Raw genomic sequence first — 22,345 nt, 5'->3', positions numbered from 1 at the left:
TATCTTCAGTTTAATGATGCCAAAGACACGACAGCGGCTTTCCAACAGCTGAACATACAGTGCCTGGGAGTGGGTTGTCTCTGTAGGAGGAACCAACAGCTTGAAGTTGAATCCTCTCTCTCTCTCTCTCTCTCCATCCTGACAACGAATTGGTAACGTTAATATTAATTGACAACAGCACTTTATTGACAGTTAGTAAACTAGCAAGCAAGGGCTTTTGGCTATAGCTATTTTTGTTCCAGAAAATGTTAGTGAGCAAACTGAAATATTGTCACAACAATAGCTAGCTAGCTAACCTAGCTAGAGACTGGGCACATTTACAGCAAAACAAAATATTTTGCAATAACATACTTAGCTACCAAGCTAAATAATTAATATCTAATTGTGAAATATTAGCTAATGTTAGCTAGTAGCTCCCTACCTGGAAGTGAAGACAGCCAATGTTTGTTTTGTTCAAATGGCAGATGTTTTGTTGTTGGTGTGAATGCGTGCAGAATGTACTGTATCAAATAGATAGCCTACATATGTGAAATAAATGTACATTAACCAGTCATATATTTATATTATCTTAATATATTGCTCTGCATTATACTAATCGATGGAAACATTGTAATCCAGGTTAGCCAATGAATTCAAACAGTCCAATAGCTGTGGGGATATTTATTTTATACTTAGGCCAAAGTAAATAACTCTTCATTTGTTTGTCATTGCATTTTCCTAATTTTGAATATATCTTTAAATACATCATAATACATTAGCTCTCCTTGTTATATGAACACAACATCCCATTTCAGTTGTATTTTTTGTGGAAAGAAAAAAAGACATTCATTAAAATGCCACAAAACCATTCACATCATGGTCATCATCCATGTATGACACACATGATTAAAAGTGTCTTCGTGTGCTGAACTCAAAGGGCCTCCCTTCAAGTCGGTCATGTCTAGATTGGACCCAGATTTTGAAAAATGTACGTTAAAAGTAGGCAATTTTTTTGGCCATTTTAGCTAACCCTTATGAAAACATCATCTTAACCTAATTCTCCTAACCTGCTGCGTAATCTCTCCTCACCCTGATAAGAAAAGTCAATTCTGACAGAAAGCTGGATCCCTTCAGGACCCTCCAAGTGCCCTTGAACATATGAAAATGATGATGATGACCAAAGATTGTCTGTTCCCTCATGGATCAGGGTACCATCACATGACAATCAATGTCTATCAACTTTCATTGGATCAAACCCTTGATTTCTGCATTCACAATTATGACTTTAGTCTCATCAAGTAGGCTACATCAGTGCAACCTCAAGGTGGTTATGTCAGGAATATTTTTTAAGTTACTTAAAATTAAAATTAAATCAATCAGTAACAGTGATATACAGTGTAACTTTCCAATATAATGTGCAAACAATTTCCTCCAGGATGAGGATAAACTTTCAGGAGCTCAAGAGTCATTAACGTAAGAGTAAATACTGCCACAGAGTGGAGATAAATAGCTAATGGGTTAAGGCAGGAAATGTAGTAACTGGAAATTCCAAGCATCCGCAGGAACCCCACCCGACAGCGATCTGCCGGAGTCGCCCCCGCTAGATGTGTTCCGGCGTCCTAGCTAGTAAGCTAACAAGTTAGCACACAGTATCCTTCATTCCCACCTGCTAAACATCTGCCCTCGCCATTACTACCAGAACTGTGGGAAACTAGTGCATGACAGGCATGGGCGAAGTACACTGTCTACCGGTGTCCTAGCTATCATTAACTAGCAACCTTTCTTCTGCTGCTGTGTACCGGAGTCCTAGCTAACTAGCTAGCTATCTCACAGTGTTTTTTGCTCCGGCTTGCCGAACACCTGCTGGAATCCTAGCTAACTAACTAGCTAGCACCCAGTGTCCTAAACGCCTGCCGAAAACCTGCCCTTGCTGTTGTTAACAGTACTTCCCAGGTTCCCAGCTGTCTTGAAAGCACCAAGAGTTTCTAAGCCCAGATGCGCAACATCGCTAGACTTCTGGAAACGCTTTGCGAAACAGACCATGAAGACCAGGCCAGGAATGAGAAGTCAGTGATAGAAGTGCAAAATTCTGTAAATGTTCTCAAAATCTAAAGGCACAACCTAAATTCGAGCCAATGGCTAAAGTAGTTATTATTCCAACCTCGTGAAAGTGACAAACTGACACGTACATATATATAATTTTTTTTTTTTATATTGAATTAGTGACATTCATTTTAGGGCCTACACATGCCCTTTTGGCGCAAGACAACCGTTAGACCTGATGATGTGTTTCTACGCATGAGTTTAGCTAGCTAACGGAAAAATGTGGTCATCACTAGTTACCAGAGGCATATAGTGAGAAATATGGCTAAACCCTGCCTTTTTCTGCAATTTCTCTTTTTAAAATCTGATTTTAAACCTAACCTTAACCCAAACCTTAACCAAAATGCTAACCTTATGCCTAAACTTAAATTAATACCAAAAAGGCCATTTTTGTTTACATCATTTTAACGATATAGCCAACTATCACTGGGGACGAGGGGGACATCCCCCCACATTCTGAAATTGCATTTTGTCCCTCCCTAATTTTATCATTTGAATATGATACAAAACGAGGCAACGGTGTGCTTTAGGACCATGAGGACGCCTCTGAGCGGTTGGGTAGGCTGTTTCGAGTGTTTACCCGACTGGATTAAAAAAATAATAATGGTTATGTCCCCCCCACTTCTAAAACCAAAGTTGCGCCCCTGGATATAGCCAGTTTTTGTAAATAGTGACAACTCCACAAGTGTGATCGGGGATTTCTATTGCAGAAGCAGTTTCTGCAAGTCTTCATACTGAAATTGAGATTAATTGTGAATGATTAAAAAAAATATATATATTAAATCGAGGACTAGCCTTAATCTGAGTCTGAGAATACAGGCTGTGAAGTGATAGCTAAATGGCAGTATCAAATATGAACACGACATTAAATACAAAAATAACTAATGGTTTTAATGGCAGACTTGGCACAGAGTAACAGTTGGAGTTCTACCCTGTTACTGTCATTTTGAGCTATGGCTAGGTTAAGCAAAGCTTCTATTTTATTGAGATTTTCAAGTGTCTTTTTCATGCATTTCTAAATCAAGCCTGTGTTTTATGAACTGATTTTTGATTTATACACTTTGTTCTGTTGGAATTTAGAATTCCCAAATCAAAGCTTTTGGTGTTGTTATCGGTCTCTCTAGCTTTTAGCTGTACTGTCAACACAGGAATATAATTGTTTTGAAGATGTATTGAAGAACTGTGAATATCAAGAGATGCCTGATTATTCATGTGTCAATGCTTTCGGAGATTAAAGAAACCTACCATTCATCAGCGTGAACAAAATGTTACAGTGATTCATTAAACCTTCTAAAAGCAGTAGTATATCCATTAAGTGCTTTTACAGAATAATACTGTACATAGTAGTTATTTGAGGTGGACTTCTGAAATTCTAAATACAGTATACACATAAAAATTACCTCCATATAATAATATTCTAAAATATATCACAACACTTATGCAGAAAATGTACTATCTGGACTCCAGATTCGTAAAATATAGTATTTTTTTGGCAGGGCAGCCGTATATTTCAGTAAAAAGTTGCATACATACGTGTATATTGACACAGTCATATTATGCTGATAATACGTTATTCAATGACAGAAGTAGAAATGGTGAAGAAATATGTTTACATGAACATTGCTGTCTGCCAAAGACTTGAACCAAATTAATTTGATGTCTACATTATCTCATTGACTGTATTGAGATACCATGTGAATGCGTGAATTTGATGTCAAGGAAAGTTAGACTATGTCTTCTGTAGTTTTTGTCTTGTCAACTGCTCCCACCCTGTCATTGGTGGCTTCTTTGGTAGCATTGTCCTTGTTGGACTCTTCTTCTTCTCCCTCCAGTTTAGCCTTCCTTTCCTCCTCCTCCTTTTTCTCTTTGTTCAACAACCGGTAGTTGATACCCATCCCCACAAACAGGAACACACTGGCAATGATAAGGATCACCCCACAGCTCTGGTAGGTGTATTGGTAGTCATTGTAGATGTCTTTGAATTTCCCTGTGACAAAACAAAATATGAATTCTAACTTGTATCATAAGTTAAGTCTTTGCTTTTCATAAAAAATAAACCAGTTGTATGATTGAACGTCTTTAAATAGAAACAAGGAGCTTAAGTAAACTACAAATACATGTGTGCACTCACCTAACAAAGGGGGACCTAACAAGACAGGCCCACACTCCACAATGGTGACCAGTCCCACTGCACTGGAGAAGCGCTGTGTTCCCACAAGGTCCATGAGCGTCTCAAACAGCACCGCACTCAGCCAGCCAAAGGCAAAGCCAAAGAAGATGGCGTAGATAACGAAGCCTGTGTAGTCCACGGAGATGGGCGCCAGGACGTGGCACACACCGTTCAACAGCACAGAGCAGGCAAAGAAGTACTGCACCCTGGGTCGTATCCACTTTGTATTGGCCACAATGCCCATGGAGGGCCGAGCCACCATGTCCACAATGGCCAGGACAGACAGCAGGAAGGCTGCCTTCTCTTTGGGGATGTTCCTGCTCTTGGCAAAGTTACTAAGGAACACTAGTGGGGAGAAGAGACCAAAGAACATGATGACGTTACCCATGAGGTAGAGCACGAAGCCCCGGTGTTTGAACAGCGAGAGGTCAATAAAACTGTTGCACTTCTGCCCACACGTCGTACTCTCTTTTGCGGCATCTTCACTTTTCACGGCAGGCTGTGGTTTTGGTCCGATGGGTCTCATGAGAGAACCAGCGACGCAGCAATTGAACAGCAGGCCTCCCAGTATCAGGAAGCTGCCCCTCCAACCAAACTGGTCAAAGAACCAGCTGTTGAGAGGGGCCAAGGTGGATAGGAACACTGGGCTGCCCGCCATGGCGATTCCATTGGCGATGGGCCGCTTATGGTAGAAGTACTTCCCAATCATAGTAAGGGCTGGGTTCAGATTGAATGCCAGTCCCAAACCTGTTGAAATATATTAAATACATTCATTCAGTCCAATATCAGACAGCATAGTTATTCGTTATACATAACACATGAAACCAGACCGAAAATAAATTCAGGATACTAGAAAGTGATAATAGAGTTCCTGAAGAGGGCCCCAGAGGGCAATACATTTCCTCAACAGCAGCAACTAATGAACAGTAAACTAATGAACATATCCTTTCTATTCGGGTTCCTTGGGATGTCCCTACTCCCCATTGAAGTTGAAATGTAAAATGGTTAAGGTAGGGGTTAAGGGTAAGCTAAGGGACGTCCTGAGGATCCCGGATAGCACTAACCATGATGGAAGCCTACCTCCGACCACTCCCACACAGAAGTAAAGTCCTTCCACTGAGTTGCAGAAGGAGGCAGCAATCAGTCCACAGCCAGACAGGAATCCTCCACACATCATGACGGGACGACTCCCATACTTATTAACCAGGATACTGCTGATAGGACCTGATAGGTGACAAATACAAAGCAACCACTCAAGATGATTCATACGTTGGGAAAATTCACGTTAGTCAAATATGCCCAAGCATAACTGACTATACCATAATGACTATCGAAATTTCATTTGAAAAACTTTAGAGAATTGCAAATTCGCATCTTGAATTAATTTCCTTGATTAACGTGATTTTAAATCTTTAATAGGTGAAAATGCGAATTAGACTACCATAAGAAAAGTCTACAATTTTAGAGAAATTTTATATTTCACCACTAGAGGTCCCTAAAGCCCCAACTCTGAGAAACGCTGGTGCAGCCAGAGCTTCCACACAACTTCTGCAATGATTTGTCTCACTGCTGCACTGCAGCAATTTCTCTGGTCTAGCCACTGTTGGCAATGCAATCGCACAGAAAACAAGACAATCGCGATGAAACAAGATATTGTGAGGTGTGGCTACAGTTTGTGTATTCCTAACGTATGTGCGGGGAATGACAAAAGAAGAGGGCTCTGTCGCTTATAGAGCACTTCTAACTAGGCTACTGTAAAATCCTGTGCAGGATTTTATGTGTGTTTGTGCTAGAGAGGTTGGGTATAGAAAAAATGCATCTAAAGTACTCTACAGTAGAGCAGGTTACATGTAGTCACTCATTTCCTATGGGTAATCTACCATAGTTCCCATGTAATAGTAAATAATATCCCTTCATTTTGAAAGATGAGAGCTTCACATTGAGAGGGACACTACCTTTGTCCCACTCAGCCTGCTACTGCTGTTGAAATAGACAGCTTGTCTACTGATATGACTTGGTAAACATAGCCTACTCATAGATTTTCTAATCAATGGTCTACTTCTACATACCCTATCACCTCCCCTACTGGAAACTTTGGAGGCTACATTCACAATAGCTCCACTTTGTTATAGTCTTAGACTGAAACATATTCATTCCATTTAGGTTTGGCTAAATCTTAGAGGGTTTGGCAACACAAATTTAAGGTAACTACGGGCCATAAAATGAGCCTAACAACCCCTAGCTCACTACAACTTGTAAACATATATGCCTAGATGGCATGCAGAGTTCTGCTGGCTGCATGCCCACCATCTGTCTGGCCTATACCAACAAGGCCTAAATGGGAACGAAGATCCATGTGGAAGACGCTTCAGCCTCCCTGCCAAATCCCGGCACCACTGAAGGAACCTAAATGGAATGTGACAGTTTTTGTTTAGAGGTTGTCCAGACTCATTTGCCAGCTCGGAACACGACAAAGGCTTTTTAGATTCTAATACAGGCGAGGCTAAACACCAACAAAGAGCCTGACCCCTCTCTCTCCGAAGATGAGCTGGTGAGGGGGTGAAAAGTCTGAGGAGGCACCCTAAGACCAACCCTGATAATATAAGACATTATGAGAAGGATAGGAAAGAAATTAAAGAGAGGTCAAGACAAGAGGATTATGTCCCATTATTTAGTCAATGTTTTGTAGCGTTCATGGATGACACATGAACACTCTACAATACATTGTTATGGCAACTTACAGTTGAATAAGCCAAGAAACACAACCCATTTTCTGTAGCACCAGTAAGCGTACATGCAAAATTGAGCATGGATTGCCACTGTACTGCTGCTTGCTCTTTGGGGGTCTAGGCCAGGTTCCTGTTGTTTACTTCGCGACAGCTGTTAATGTAAAAAAGGGCTTTCTAAAGCCATTTGATTCAATTACTCATTGATTACTGTAACTACAATCTAGAAGAACACATTGTGTGCTGTGCACTGTTGGCTGTAACCCCCTTTTTTTTTTACGCCTGCCAGGAATAGGTCATAGACATCATTAGGGTCTGAGTCTAACAGGGCCTGTGTGTTCCGGTCCTGTAGAAAGGTCAGAGGTCAGCCCCCACACAGTCATGTGCTCCTCATCATGCGCAGCCAGCCAGGCAGTCATGTGTCCACAGCCCAACTAACAGGCAACATTCAGAGTGGGAGAACTGGGAACCGTCTGAGACAAAGCTACTGCATGAACCAATGACCTGGCTTTCGCCCATGCAGGTCCTGAATGTGCGCCTGAGCTAAGTGCTACCTTTTGAGGGAATGGGCTGCTGAACAATAAATAGCATTCATTCACTGGGCTGGTGGGGGGCAGCCATGGCAGCTATGTACTCTAGTAGGGAAATGGCGGATTATCTCTCTTAGTGGACAATATGTACACATGGTGCTGGGTCCCCTCTATACTGAAATAGGCAAATGGTTCAGAAATCGTTAAAGAGTTCTTCATAAAGTGCTGCTATTGCTGAAGCTTGACCTACTGTACTGTATACAGTATGTGGTACTACACATGGAACATATCAGCACTAATCTTCAGTGTTTTGGTAATTACTCTTTCAGTAGTTTTTCTTCCACATGTTATTGTAAATAGGCACTACTACTAAGCTAGCTGAAAATGCTGTAGAAGTTTGCAGCTAATAACAATGTGTACAGGACAACATCAATATGGAAAAAAGAGGACATTTTCTAAAACAGCATCATATCTCGGGAATATGTTTATTCAGTTTACCTCCCCTCTTTGAGAGAAAACGAGTCTGTTCACTATTTGACAGTGCTTTTTTTTATCCAGCCTCAGACCAGTTCTTGTGGGACAACGAGTCTTGAGTACAAGAGTCCCTCTGATTACGGTTCTGTCTGTTCGTGTTGAATGTCATGCAGATGAAAAGAGGCGTATCAACGCTCCACTGGGAAGACCTGTCTGACACCTAGCGTTTGATTCAACCCAGTCAGTACAGGAAGCTAGACCAGCTGACACAGTCTGCCTCACCTGCCACTCTCATGTAAATCATTTAATCTCCTCAGCCTCAGAAGACACCTGGGACAACATTCATCTGATCAGAGCATTAACAAGTACAATGGGAAGAGAGGAACCCCATCCACGGACTGTAGAGACAGATACTGTTGCACTGTTAATAACTGTGCTTCAATGGATGGAAGAGTAAAAGCATTCGAGAGACCCATTTGTATAATTTCAATGACAGTGGTTTGATTCAGGCATCGCCGTCTCCTTTTGGACAATACACTTAATCTTGATCTGGTGCCCAGTGACCTTACTCCACACAGTCAATGGGTGGGAAACTACGGGAGCTGTTTGTACTTGAAGAATAGGACGTGCATGAACGATCCACTGAGCAAAATAAAGAGTGTATGCATTCTCAATGAAAGGTACACTGTGAATATGGATGCCTAATAGAGGCATCCAGATCCATGCATGTTAAAAGGTGCTGTTACAGTATCTGTTTAAAAAAGGATGATTGTCCAATTTTTCATCATAGCTATCATTATGCTTCATTTTTGCATCAAATATATATTTTTTAAAAGGAAGCCAAGTTGACGTTTCTTAAGTCTCACACATCATCTTGTCTCAGTAAGTGTAGGAGGATATGGGAGGACACGTTTTGGGACACATGCTTAACTATTTAGCCATGAGGTCTAAGTGGTACTTAAAAAGGACAATGACAATTCACTTCATGGGATTACCAAGATGTGGTAGGACAGCTGTTACCAGTAACAATTACAATGTAACGCATGTGTTGTTTGGCAGCTGTTACACACTGCAATCACCAGGTCTGGGTTCAAGTAGTATTTGTTTTCTATTAATACTTTAGCTTGCCTGGTCTCAATGGAACCAATGGAATGGTCCCTTGATCCAAACCTATAGTATCAATCAAACACTCAAAGTATTTGAAAGAAAACAAATACTTTTTAAACCAATATCTCTCTGGTAAGAAGAAGGGCGGGCGTGTATGCCTTATGATTAACGAGTCGTGGTATGATCATAACAACATACACGAACTCAAGTCCTTTTGTTCACCTGACCTAGAATTCCTTACAATCAAATGCCGACCACATTATCTACCAAGAGAATTCTCTGCGATTATAATCACAGCCGTGTATATCCCCCCCCCCAAGCAGACACATCGACGGCCCTGAAAGAACTTCATTGGACTCTATGTAAACTGGAAACCACATATCCTGAGGTTGCATTTATTGTAGCTGGGGATTTTAACAAGGCTAATCTGAAAACAAGGGTCCCTAAATTTTATAATTTTATAATTCTAGATCGTTCCAACTCTAACTTTCTCAACGCATACAAAGCCCTCCCTCGCCCTCCTTTTGGCAAATCTGACCACGACTCCATTTTGTTGCTCCCAGCCTATAGACAGAAACTAAAACAGGAAACGCCCGTGCTCAGGTCTGTTCAATGCTGGTCCGACCAATCGGATTCCACGCTTCAAGATTGCTTCGATCACGTGGACTGGGATATGTTCCGGGTAAATCAAATCAAAGTTTATTTGTCATGTGCGCCGAATACAACAGGTGTAGACCTTACAGTGAAATGCTTACTTACAGGCTCTAACCAATAGTGCAAAAAAGGTGTTAGGTAAGTAAAGAAATAAAACAACAGTAAAAACTCAGGCTATATACAGTAGCGAGGCTATAAAAATAGCGAGGCTACATACAGACACCGGTTAGTCAGGCTGATTGAGGTAGTATGTACATGTAGATATGTTAAAGTGACTATGCAAATATGATGAACAGAGAGTAGCAGTAGCGTTAAAGAGGAGTTGGCGGGTGGTGGGTGGCGGGACACAATGCAGATAGCCCGGTTAGCTAATGTGCACGAGCACTGGTTGGTCGGCCCAATTGAGGTAGTATGTACATGAATGTATAGTTAAAGTGACTATGCATATATGATAAACAGAGAGTAGCAGCAGCATAAAAAGAGGGGTTGTAGGGGGTGTTTGGTGGGGCACACAATGCAAATAGTCCGGGCAGCCATTTGATTACCTATTCAGGAGTCTTATGGCTTGGGGGTAAAAAATGTTGAGAAGCCTTTTTGTCCTAGACTTGGCACTCTGGCACTGCTTGGCATGCAGTAGTAGAGAGTCTATGACTGGGGTGGCTGGGGTCTTTGACAATTTTTAGGGCCTTCCTCTGACACTGCCCGGTATAGAGGTCCTGGATGGCAGGCAGCTTAGCCCCAGTGATGTACTGGGCCGAACGCACAACCCTCTGTAGTGCCTTGCGGTCAGAGGCCGAGCAATTGCCGTACCAGGCAGTGATGCAACCAGTCAGGATGCTCATAGATGTTGCAGCTGTAGAACCTTCTGAGGATCTCAGGAACCATGCCAAATCTTTTTAGTTTCCTGAGGGGGAATAGGCTTTGTCGTGCCCTCTTCACGACTGTTTTGGTGTGTTTGGACCATTCTAGATTGTTGTTGATGTGGACACCAAGGAACTTTAAGCTCTCAACCTGCTCCACTACAGCCCCGTTGATGAGAATGGGGGCGTGCTCGGTCCTCCTTTTCCTGTAGTCCACAATAATCTCCTTAGTCTTGGTTACGATGAGGGTTAGGTTGTTATTCTGGCACCACCCGGCCAGGTCTCTGACCTCCCTATAGACTGTCTCGTCGTTGTTGGTGATCAGGCCGACCACTGTTGTGTCGTCTGCAAACTTAATGATGGTGTTGGAGTTGTGCCTGGCCGTGCAGTCACGGGTGAACAGGGAGAACAGGAGTGGACTGAGCACACACCCCTGTAGAGCTCCAGTGTTGAGGATCAGCATGGCAGATGTGTTGCTACCTACCCTCACCAACTGGGGGATCCAGTTGCAGAGGGAGGTGTTTAGTCCCAGGATCCTTAGCTTACTGATGAGCTTTGAGGGTACTAAGGTGTTGAACGCTGAGCTGTAGTCAATTAATAGCATTCTCACATAAGTGTTCCTGTTCTCCAGGTGGGAAAGGGCAGTGTGGAGTGCAATAGAGATTGCATCATCTGTGGATCTGTTTGGGCGGTATGCAAATTGCAGTGGGTCTAAGGTTTCTGGGATAATGGTGTTGATGTGAACCATTACCAACCTTTCAAAGCACTTCATGGCTACGGATATGAGTGCTACGGGTCTGTAGGCATTCAGGCAGGTTGCCTTTGTGTTCTTAGGCACAGGGACTATGGTGGTCTGCTTGAAACATGTTGGTATTACAGACTCAATCAGCGACATTTTGAAAATGCCTGGAGCATATGCCCTGAGGATAGCCTCAGACAACAACATTGATGTATACACTGTATTCGGTGAGGGGGTTTATTAGCAAGTGCATTAGTGATGTTGTACCCACGGTGACTACTAAAACCTTCCCCAACCAGAAACCGTGGATTGATGGAAGCATTCGCGCAAAACTGAAAGCACGAACCCCTGCTTTTAATCATGGCAAGGCAACAGGAAACATGACCGAATACAAACAGTGTAGCTATTCCCTCCGCAAGGCAATCAAACAAGCTAAGCGTCAGTATAGAGACAAAGTAGACTCACAATTCAACGGCTCAGACGTGAGACGTATGTGGCAGGGTCTACAGTCAATCACGGATTACAAAAAGACAACCATCCCTGTCGCGGTCAACGATGTCTTGCTCCCAGATAAACTAAACAACTTCTTTGTTCGCTTTGAGGACAATAGAGTGCCACTGACACGGCCCGCTACTAACACCTGCGGGCTCTAGTTCACCACAGCCAATGTGAGTAAAACATTTAAACGTGTTAACCCTCGCAAGGCTGCCGGCCAGACGGCATCCCTAGCCGCGTCCTCAGAGCATGCGCAGACCAGCTGGCTGGTGTGTTTACGGACATATTCAATCAATCCCTATCCCAGTCTGCTGTTCCCACATGTTCCAGAGGGCCACCATTGTTCCTGTTCCCAATAAAGCTAAGGTAACTGAGCTAAACGACTATCGCCCCGTAGCACTCACTTCTGTCATCATGAAGTGCTTTGAGAGACTAGTCAAGGATCATATCACCTCCACCCTACCTGACACCCTAGACCCAGTCCAATTTGCTTACCGCCCCAATAGGTCCACAGACGGCGCAATTGCAATCACACTGCACACTGCCCTAACCCATCTGGGCAAGAGGAATACCTATGTAAGAATGTTGTTCATCGATTACAGCTCAGCATTGAACACCATAGTGCCTTCCAAACTTGTCATTAAGCCCAGGGTCTCGACCGCGCCCTGTGCAACTGGGTCCTGGACTTTCTGAATGGGCCGCCCCCAGGGTGTGAGGGTAGGAAACAACATCTCCACTCCGCTGATCCTCAACACTGGGGCCCCACAAGGGTGCGTTCTCTGCCCTCTCCTGTACTCCCTGTTCACCCATGACTGCGTGGCCATGCACGCCTCCAACTCAATTATCAAGTTTGCAGACGACACTACAGTGGTAGGCTTGATTACCAAACAACAACGAGACGGCCTACAGGGAGGAGGTGGGGGCCCTCGGAGTGTGGTTTCAGGAAAATAACCTCACACTCAACGTCAACAAAACAAAGGAGATGATCGTGGACCTCAAGAAACAGCAAAGGGAGCACCCCTCTATCCACATCGACAGGACAGTAGTGGAGAAGGTGGAAAGTTTTAAGTTCCTCTGCGTACACATCACGGACAAACTGAAATGGTCCACTTACACAGACAGTGTGGTAACAGAAATGTGGCTTGTCACCAAAAACACTCACAAACCTTTACAGATGCTCAATAGAGAGCATCCTGTCGGGCTGTATCACTGCCTGGTACGGCAACCTCCCACAACCGTAAGGCTCTCCAGAGGGTAGTGAGGTCTGCACAACGCATCACCGAGGGCAAACTACCTGACCTCCAGGACACCTACACCACATGATGTCACAGGAAGGCCAAAAAAGATCATCAAGGACAACAACCACCCGAGCCACTGCCTGTTCACCCTGCTATCATCCAGAAGGCGAGGTCAGTACAGGTGCATCAAAGCTGGGACCGAGAGACTGAAAAACAGTTTCTATCTCAAGGCCATCAGACTGTTAACCTCTTACATCTAGACGTTCTGCTAGCGGAACACGTGCTCCAATAGCCAATGATGGGCGTGGCGCGAATTACAAATTCCTCAAAAATACAAAAACTTCAATTTTTCAAACATATGACTATTTTACACCATTTTAAAGACAAGACTCTCCTTTATCTAACCACACTGTCCGATTTCAAAAAGGCTTTACAACGAAAGCAAAACATTAGATTATGTCAGCAGAGTACCCAGCCAGAAATAATCAGACATCCATTTTTCAAGCTAGCATATAATGTCACATAAATCCAAACCACAGCTAAATGCAGCACTAACCTTTGATGATCTTCATCAGATGACACCCCTAGGACATTATGTTATACAATACATGCATGTTTTGTTCAATCAAGTTCATATTTATATCAAAAAACAGCTTTTTACATTAGCATGTGACGTTCAGAACTAGCATACCCCCCCCGCAAACCTCCGGTGAATTTACTAAATTACTCACGATAAACGTTCACAAAAACATAACAATTATTTAGTCAAAAAAAATTTTAAACAAATTTTTTGAAGTAATTTTTTATAATAAACAAAAACGTAAAGGAATGTTTTTGTTTCATGGATTCCTGAGCTTACACGACTTAAGTTGGGGGGCTGAGGAGGGAGCGTAAGAGGATAAAAGACACGTGGTTTGATTGTTACTCTCGTTCTCGTTAAAAGGCCCTAATGATTTATGCTATACAACGCTTTGACATGTTTGAACGAACGGAAATATATTTTTTTCCCCTCGTTCATGACGAGAAGTCCGGCTGGCTTACATCATGTGCTAACGAGACGGAGATTTTTGGACATAAATGATGAGCTTTTTTGAACAAAACTACATTCGTTATGGACCTGTGATACCTGGAAGTGACATCTGATGAAGAGAATCAAAGGTAATGGATTATTTACATAGTATTTTCGATTTTAGATCTCCCCAACATGACGTCTAGTCTGTATCGCAACGCGTATTTTTCTGGGCGCAGTGCTCAGATTATTGCAAAGTGTGATTTCCCAGTAAGGTTATTTTTAAATCTGGCAAGTTGATTGCGTTCAAGAGATGTAAATCTATAATTCTTTAAATGACAATATAATATTTTACCAATGTTTTCTAATTTTAATTATTTAATTTCTGACGCTGACTTGACTGCCGGTTATTGGAGGGAAACGATTTCCTCAACATCAATGCCATCACACGCTCCCCCCTAGCCCCAAGAGGTTAAGAATTATAGATACAGAACTCCTCTATGCACTCGATATGTCCGATTTTAAAATAGCTTTTCGGTGAAAGCACATTTTGCAATATTCTCAGTAGATAGCCCAGCCATCACGGCTAGCTATTTAGACAGCCATCACTAATATTGAGTGGCTGCTGCCAACATACTGTCTCAAATCTCTACCCACTGTAGTAATTAAAAACTGGATGTAATAAATGTTTCACTAGTCACTTTAAACAATGCCACTTTATATAATGTTTACATACCCTACATTACTCATCTCATATGTATGTACTGTACTCTATACCATCCACTGCATCTTGCCTATGCCGTTTGGCCATCACTCATCCATATATTTATATGTACATATTCTTATTCATTCCTTTACACTTGTGTGTATAAGGTAGTTCTTGTGAAATTGTTAAATTACTTGTTAGATATTACTGCATGGTCGGAACTAGAAGCACAAGCATTTCGCTACACTCGCATTAACATCACCATCTGCATGTGATCAATAAAATTTGATTTGATTTGATACGCAATGATCCCTTACTCACTCTGACTGAGCATTGAACTGGTCACTTCTGTTAGACTATCTCATCACGCTACCTGAGCATTGTACAGGTCACTACTGGTATACTATCTCATCACTGACTGATTATCGTACAGGTCACTACTGGTACACCATCTCATCACTGACTGATTATCGTACAGGTCACTACTGGTACACCATCTCATCACTGACTGATTATCGTACAGGTCACTACTGGTACACTATCTCATCACTGACTGATTACCGTACACGTCACTACTTGTACACTATCTCATCACTGACTGATTATCGTACAGGTCACTACTGGTACACTATCTCATCACGCTACCTGAGCATTGGACAGGTCACTACTGGTATACTATCTTATCACTCTGACTCTCCCTCCCAGAAACTTCACACAAAATTGTGAAATCAGTTGTTAACCTGTTTCCAATACATTTGTAATGTATTTATAAACCAGAAAATGCACTCCATACTGGCTTTGTTGTTTCTGAAAGCAAAGACAGTTGGAGTACATTTGTAATGTGTTATGTGTTAATGTGTTAATTGTAATGTGTTACAATTGAATAGGTGTTAAAATATTTTATTGTATTGTTATGTACATTTCCGGTAGGGGTGCACTATTCTAGCTTCGCTAGCCGCCATATCTTGCGAGCTTACACGAATGTTTGGTACACGGATATCAGTCTAGTAATTACCAGGCTAGCCCTAATCTATCATCCAGCTCACCTCCGGCGTACATCACTGCCAGCATGATGGAGGAGATCCATGACACCTGGCTGCTGGTGCAGTCGAAAATGACCTCAATCTCCTTGAAGAAGACGGTTATGGACTTCGGAAAGGCATAGGAGAAGCCGATGGAGATGAAGGCTCCCACCACTACTGCCCAGCCCCAGCCCCCCTCTGGAGGGGTGTACCCCTGGGGTCCTCCCATGGCAGGCGGCATGGCTGCTGTTCTGCTCACCAAGATCCTGCACGCAGGAACCTACACAGCAATGGGCACCTGTTGGAGAAAGATTAATCAAGTTTTCAGAAACTCGTCATCAATGCTAGAATTCAGTTAACCGAGAATCTTTTGAGAATGGTATTGTTCATCCTGCACTATGCAAATGTATTTTTTTGGGGGGGGTAATCGAACTATGTTAACAATGTTTCACAATGTGAAAAGAAACATTTAATCATAAAGGTAAATGTAGGTGATTCCTCACTGTAAAGGTGTCCCCCGTACGGGAGTTGCAGCGATGAGACAAGACTGCAACTACCAATTGGATACCATGAAATTGGTGAGAAAACGGTATAAATTTTTTTTTTTAAAGGTCACATACAGTGCATTTTGCCTCTTTTCAAAATTTGTTCAGCAAAATGCATCTTATCTATTCAGATTCATTTCATTTCCTTTGAAACATGATTTGAATACTACACTGTATGTGGACTGTGCATGACTGGAGCCAATGCAGTATGGTTCATGTCAGCAGGATTTCACATGCTGCTTTCACAAGATAAGCCTGTGTTTATTTACAGGGTGGAAACCATTTCCTCCCCGAATATCTACCTCTGGTACGTATCACAGGTGTATCATGGTAATGTCCTGAAAGGCAATGTTATAGCAACTACAACTAAATATCAAACAGAGAGAGCGGAAATGCATGCACATGTTCTGTTAACTTCAATGGCTTGATCATATAAGATAAATATGTTGACTTAAATAGTTACCTTTAGCACATTTGCGTGATTATTTCTTACCAGTGGTATGAAACGCAGAATCCTTCATCCTCAGTGTTCCAGAAGTAAATGGATCAATTTGATTTGCCAAGAGGATTCATCCTAAAAAGCCCAATATTCACTGTGTGGGAGGCATTTCTGGAGCTTCTTTTTACTGTAAATCCAGCCCTCCACTATACTCCCCCCTCACTTCTGAGCTTATGAATACAGGCCCGTCTGCAGAGTCAAATGGCTTACTATATTGTTTACACCAAGGAACCCAACCACAGTGCACATTTATCAAACCATGAATACAGGTTGAATTCAGCTTCCTAGGAAGCTCGGGGCTATGCTCTCATAAAGAGGGTAATGATTTAGAGCTTCTGCATGTTCTGTGGAGAGGACTCTTGATCTAAGGGAAGTAATGGCCCTCTGTGGTGGTGAAAACAGCATAGGATTAGCAGTTAGTGTGTTGCATTGTACAGTGGAACATCGGCATGTACTGTATCTTTCCAGAGTTTGAGAAGTAGTGACGCTAAGCTAGGAGTTGAGCTGGGGTGATGTGATTGCATTGATTAAATACAGAAGATTTGAAGGAAAGTGGGGCGTCTTTTTCAAAAGCCCATTATTTCCTCCTAATACAGTTCTCCAGACAGAGCTTTGATGCAAAGGTAATATAATCAGTCAATGACATACAGCAGGCTTCTTTCTGTATGACAGCCTCTGTGTTTCTCGTTTGAATACAAAACATTTTCAGGATGTCCCTATGTGTTATACTTAAGCAATAAGGCCAGAGGGGGTGTGGTATATGGCGAATATACCACGGCTAAGGGCTGTTCTTAAGAGCGACGCAACGCCGAGTGCCTGGACACAGCCCTTAGCCGTGCTATATTGGCCATATACCGCGAACCCAGAGGTGCCTTATTGCTATTATAAACTGGCTACCAACGTAAATAGAGCAGTAAAAATAAATGTTTTGTCATACCCGTGGTACACGGTCTGATATACCACGGCTGTCAGCCAATCAGCCTTCAGGGCTCGAACCTTCCAGTTTATAATGCAGATCAATTCATGTTGGATACAACATGTTGCATGTTGTTGCACAGTATATCAGTCTGGAATTGGTATCCCAAGATTCCCCTCGAATTTCACCTAAATATTGGGAAGGCTGCCATTGAAATCTCTTAAAGTAATTCACGCTCCGGGCAAAGATCAAAGACTAATTCGACCAAATGTGTATCCTTATGCTGGTTTACAATCTTCCCCTGTTAGTGGATGTACTCTGTAGAGAGAGAAAGGAAAAAGAAGACTGTGTTCCCTATCAACTTAAATTTCAGCCATTATCTGATGAGGACTTCTGGGTACTTCAGCATGCTCTTTTAACTGTGCAGTACGCAGTACAAACATGGCATGTCGCAAATCAATTTCTCACCGGAACAGCTATGATAAATGAGAGCAGGTAAGTCAACTTTCTATATTGTGAGCAGTTTCATAGAAGTGAGATGCAGATGAATGTGAAGAATAACTTCGCTTACTGCTGTGATGCTGTGGAAATGGAATGTTTTAGTCCACTCCTGATACAGGAAATATAATGGCTTGGGACTGGAGTGACAGAGTGAACTAAACCACATCATGCAGTTATAAGCATGAATAAAATAACATGTTATTGAATTGGGACTTGAAAACTGTATTGCACAGGAGTTTTCACATATCCAAAGTGCACTTATCGGGAGTGGGCTGTTCTGTTAAATGGGTGTTGAGAATACAATGTGCTGGGTGTCCTCTTACAGCTATCGGCTTTACCTCCTGTCCTGGGAACAAAGGTCAGCTCAAAGATATGTCTCTGTCTGAAAATAGTATTGTTTACTTGTTCAACAGTCTTTCAATCAGCACATGTATTTGCCGGGGCACAGGGTACAATCCAGGGTACAAGCCAGGGTACAGAGCACAAGCCAGGGTACAATCCAGGGTACAAACCAGGGCACAGGGCAGAAGCCAGGGTACAAGCCAGGGTACAAGCCAGGGCACAATCCAGGGCACAGGGTACAAGCCAGGGTTCAAGCCAGTGTACAAGCCAGGGCACAAGCCAGGGTACAGTCCAGGGCACAAGCCAGGGCACAAGCCAGGGCTCAAGCCAGGGCACAAGCTAGGGCACAAGCCAGGGTACAGAGCAAAAGCCAGGCCACAATCCAGGGTACAAGCCAAGGTACAAGCCAGGTCACAAGCCAGGGTAGAAGCCCGGGCAAAAGCCAGGGCACAGGGCACAAGCCAGGGTGCATGCGTGGTGTACATTCTGTGCATGAGCTTACATAGGTTGTTGAGTCCCACACGGACAAGACTGTGTAGTGATTTTCTGTTTTAATTTATGAATGGAGGAGAAAGTCAGGACACACACTAATGTGTATTAATGGCTAATCAGCTCATCAAGGTTAATAATATTGAAATAAATACAGGGGGCCATTTCATCCACTCAAGAAGACTGAAAACTTTGCAAAGTAAGTGGCCAGTAATCTGTGAGTTAAAGACTCCACTTTAACCTGGTTTCTAGGTTTATCATATGCAGATAGCCGCCTGTATGGAGGATGAAATATGAGTCAAGATGAACAATGGACCCCACATTGGCTAAAGGTCTATAATAAGCAGCCAAAGTGGGCAGCCTGACCGTGCCACTCGAGACAGAACACGCTGCTTCAAACGCCCCAGTGGCACGTTCTTGGCACTATAGAACATTGGCTATGTCACAACAAGGTCTATGTCTTAACTTCTTCAAGGTTAAATCCCTCGCAGACATCTTGCCGCTTCAGATAGGCAGGCAAGCGTAGTGTTCAGAAGCCCCAGGACTTTGGCTGCTAAGCTAACATGGCCCTCCAAATGGATATGTGACTGACAGAAATGGATGGGGATCACAGCACAGGACAAAAGCTGGGTTGTTAGACTAATATTAGGTTATTTCAGTATTGTCTTCTAAAGCCTGACAATAGCAGCAGTGGGATTCAGGTTGAAGGCTTGGTATGAATGAGAGTAATAGTACAGGTATTGTGGTTTTGTAGTAGGCTATCCCCATTGGTTTCCATTGCAGAGATGCCTCAAGCATCCTGCTCAATACCATAATGATCCCAAGGTGAGCCGTCATAATCATGACCACTTCTGTCAATGCTTTTCAGAACAATAAACAAAATACAATTTTTTTCTTTTCAGGGCATGAACAATAAAGAGAATACTAGTTTTTTTTTAGGGCATGAACAATAAAGAGAATACTCGTTTTTTTCAGGGCATGAACAATAAAGAGAATACTAGGGGTTTTTTTTCAGGGCATGAACAATAAAGAGAATACTCGTTTTTTTTCAGGGCATGAACAATAAAGAGAATACTAGGTTTTTTCAGGGCATGAACAATAAAGAGAATACTAGGGTTTTTTTCAGGGCATGAACAATAAAGAGAATACTAGGTTTTTTTTCAGGGCATGAACAATTAAGAGAATACTAGGGTTTTTTTTCAGGGCATGAACAATTAAGAGAATACTAGGTTTTTTTCAGGGCATGAACAATTAAGAGAATACTAGGGTTTTTTCAGGGCATGAACAATTAAGCGAATACTAGGGTTTTTTTCAGGGCATGAACAATAAAGAGAATACTAGGTTTTTTTTCAGGGCATGAACAATTAAGAGAATACTAGGGTTTTTTCAGGGCATGAACAATAAAGAGAATACTCGTTTTTTTTCAGGGCATGAACAATAAAGAGAATACTAGTTTTTTTTCAGGGCATGAACAATAAAGAGAATACTCGTTTTTTTTCAGGGCATGAACAATAAAGAGAATACTAGTTTTTTTTCAGGGCATGAACAATAAAGAGAATACTAGGGTTTTTTCAGGGCATGAACAATAAAGAGAATACTCGTTTTTTTTCAGGGCATGAACAATAAAGAGAATACTAGGTTTTTTCAGGGCATGAACAATAAAGAGAATACTAGGGTTTTTTTCAGGGCATGAACAATAAAGAGAATACTAGGGTTTTTTTCAGGGCATGAACAATAAAGAGAATACTAGGGTTTTTTTCAGGGCATGAACAATAAAGAGAATACTAGGTTTTTTTTCAGGGCATGAACAATTAAGAGAATACTAGGGTTTTTTCAGGGCATGAACAATTAAGCGAATACTAGGGTTTTTTCAGGGCATGAACAATAAAGAGAATACTAGGTTTTTTTTCAGGGCATGAACAATTAAGAGAATACTAGGGTTTTTTCAGGGCATGAACAATAAAGAGAATACTCGTTTTTTTTCAGGGCATGAACAATAAAGAGAATACTAGTTTTTTTTCAGGGCATGAACAATAAAGAGAATACTCGTTTTTTTTCAGGGCATGAACAATAAAGAGAATACTAGTTTTTTTTCAGGGCATGAACAATAAAGAGAATACTAGGGTTTTTTCAGGGCATGAACAATAAAGAGAATACTAGTTTTTTTCAGGGCATGAACAATAAAGAGAATACTAGGGTTTTTTCAGGGCATGAACAATAAAGAGAATACTAGTTTTTTTTCAGGGCATGAACAATAAAGAGAATACTAGGGTTTTTTCAGGGCATGAACAATAAAGAGAATACTCGTTTTTTTTCAGGGCATGAACAATAAAGAGAATACTAGTTTTTTTTCAGGGCATGAACAATAAAGAGAATACTAGGGTTTTTTCAGGGCATGAACAATAAAGAGAATACTCTTTTTTTTTTAGGGCATGAACAATAAAGAGAATATGCACTCACATAACAACTTGACATGTGTGTCACATTAAACATATCAGTGAGATCCTTTCAAGAAAATACTCATCTCCTTAAACACATTTTTTTTTTTTACATGCAAATGAGAATGCTTCTCCAAGAGCAAATTGACATATCAGAGCTTATGCAGAGTAACCACATGTACATATGGATGTGTGGGTTGGTCGCATCTTACCTTGCCAGCAGCTCCTCCTAGTTCCAGATGAGCTCTACAGGCTGAGATGGGGGAGCTCTCCTCTCAATGAGGCACTTCTGTGTAAGAAGCAAAAGACCTCTACAGAAGTCTAAGTCTAGAATGTCTGAGATAGAACAGAACCTTTAACATCCTAGAATGTCCCATAGAACAGAACCTCTACCTCCACTACAACAAGCAGTGTCCCTGTGCTGGGGAAATGAACACTTCGGAGTCTGAATAAGTGCTGGTCTGTGAAATGGAAGAGAAGTTGACAAAGTTTGGTTCATTCAGTGGCCAGTTCAAACAGCTGGGCCGGCCAAGATACTAGAGTGCTAACTGATGAGGTCAGTCCAGTCCGCCTCATTGGCTGTTTGAGGATTAGAGCCGTGCCCCTAAAATGTTTTCCCCACCTCCTTGCCATGTGTCTCCAGCTCACATGTACTGCACTATTGGCCCTACGTGAAACTTCAAACAGTAGGATACACACTAATGTCTGGGCCTAAGAGATAACATGCCTGTTGGCAATTGATTTCTTTCATAATTGTATAGACAATAGATTACAGGATATTGGTAGTCACAGCAATCAAACAA

General features: G+C 42.0%; 1 protein-coding gene across 1 annotated transcript; it reads right to left on the bottom strand.

Annotated features, from left to right (window-relative positions):
- Window positions 1-645: 645 nt before the first annotated feature.
- On the bottom strand, window positions 646-22,066 carry LOC106566043 (monocarboxylate transporter 1). The gene is made up of 5 exons (XM_014133850.2): window positions 21,755-22,066; window positions 15,837-16,110; window positions 5,333-5,476; window positions 4,214-4,999; window positions 646-4,069 (listed from the first exon to the last, which is right to left on the bottom strand). The coding sequence occupies exons 2-5, from the start codon at window positions 16,051-16,053 to the stop codon at window positions 3,807-3,809; spliced, it is 1,410 nt and encodes a 469-aa protein (XP_013989325.1). The 5' UTR covers window positions 16,054-16,110; window positions 21,755-22,066; the 3' UTR covers window positions 646-3,806.
- Window positions 22,067-22,345: the final 279 nt, after the last annotated feature.

This window comes from Salmo salar, chromosome ssa12 (genome assembly GCF_905237065.1).
Source record: "Salmo salar chromosome ssa12, Ssal_v3.1, whole genome shotgun sequence".
In the NCBI taxonomy this organism is placed as follows: Eukaryota; Metazoa; Chordata; class Actinopteri; order Salmoniformes; family Salmonidae; genus Salmo; species Salmo salar.
The sequence above is the reverse complement of the archived record's forward strand: the minus strand, read 5'-3'. Positions and strand labels throughout refer to the sequence as shown.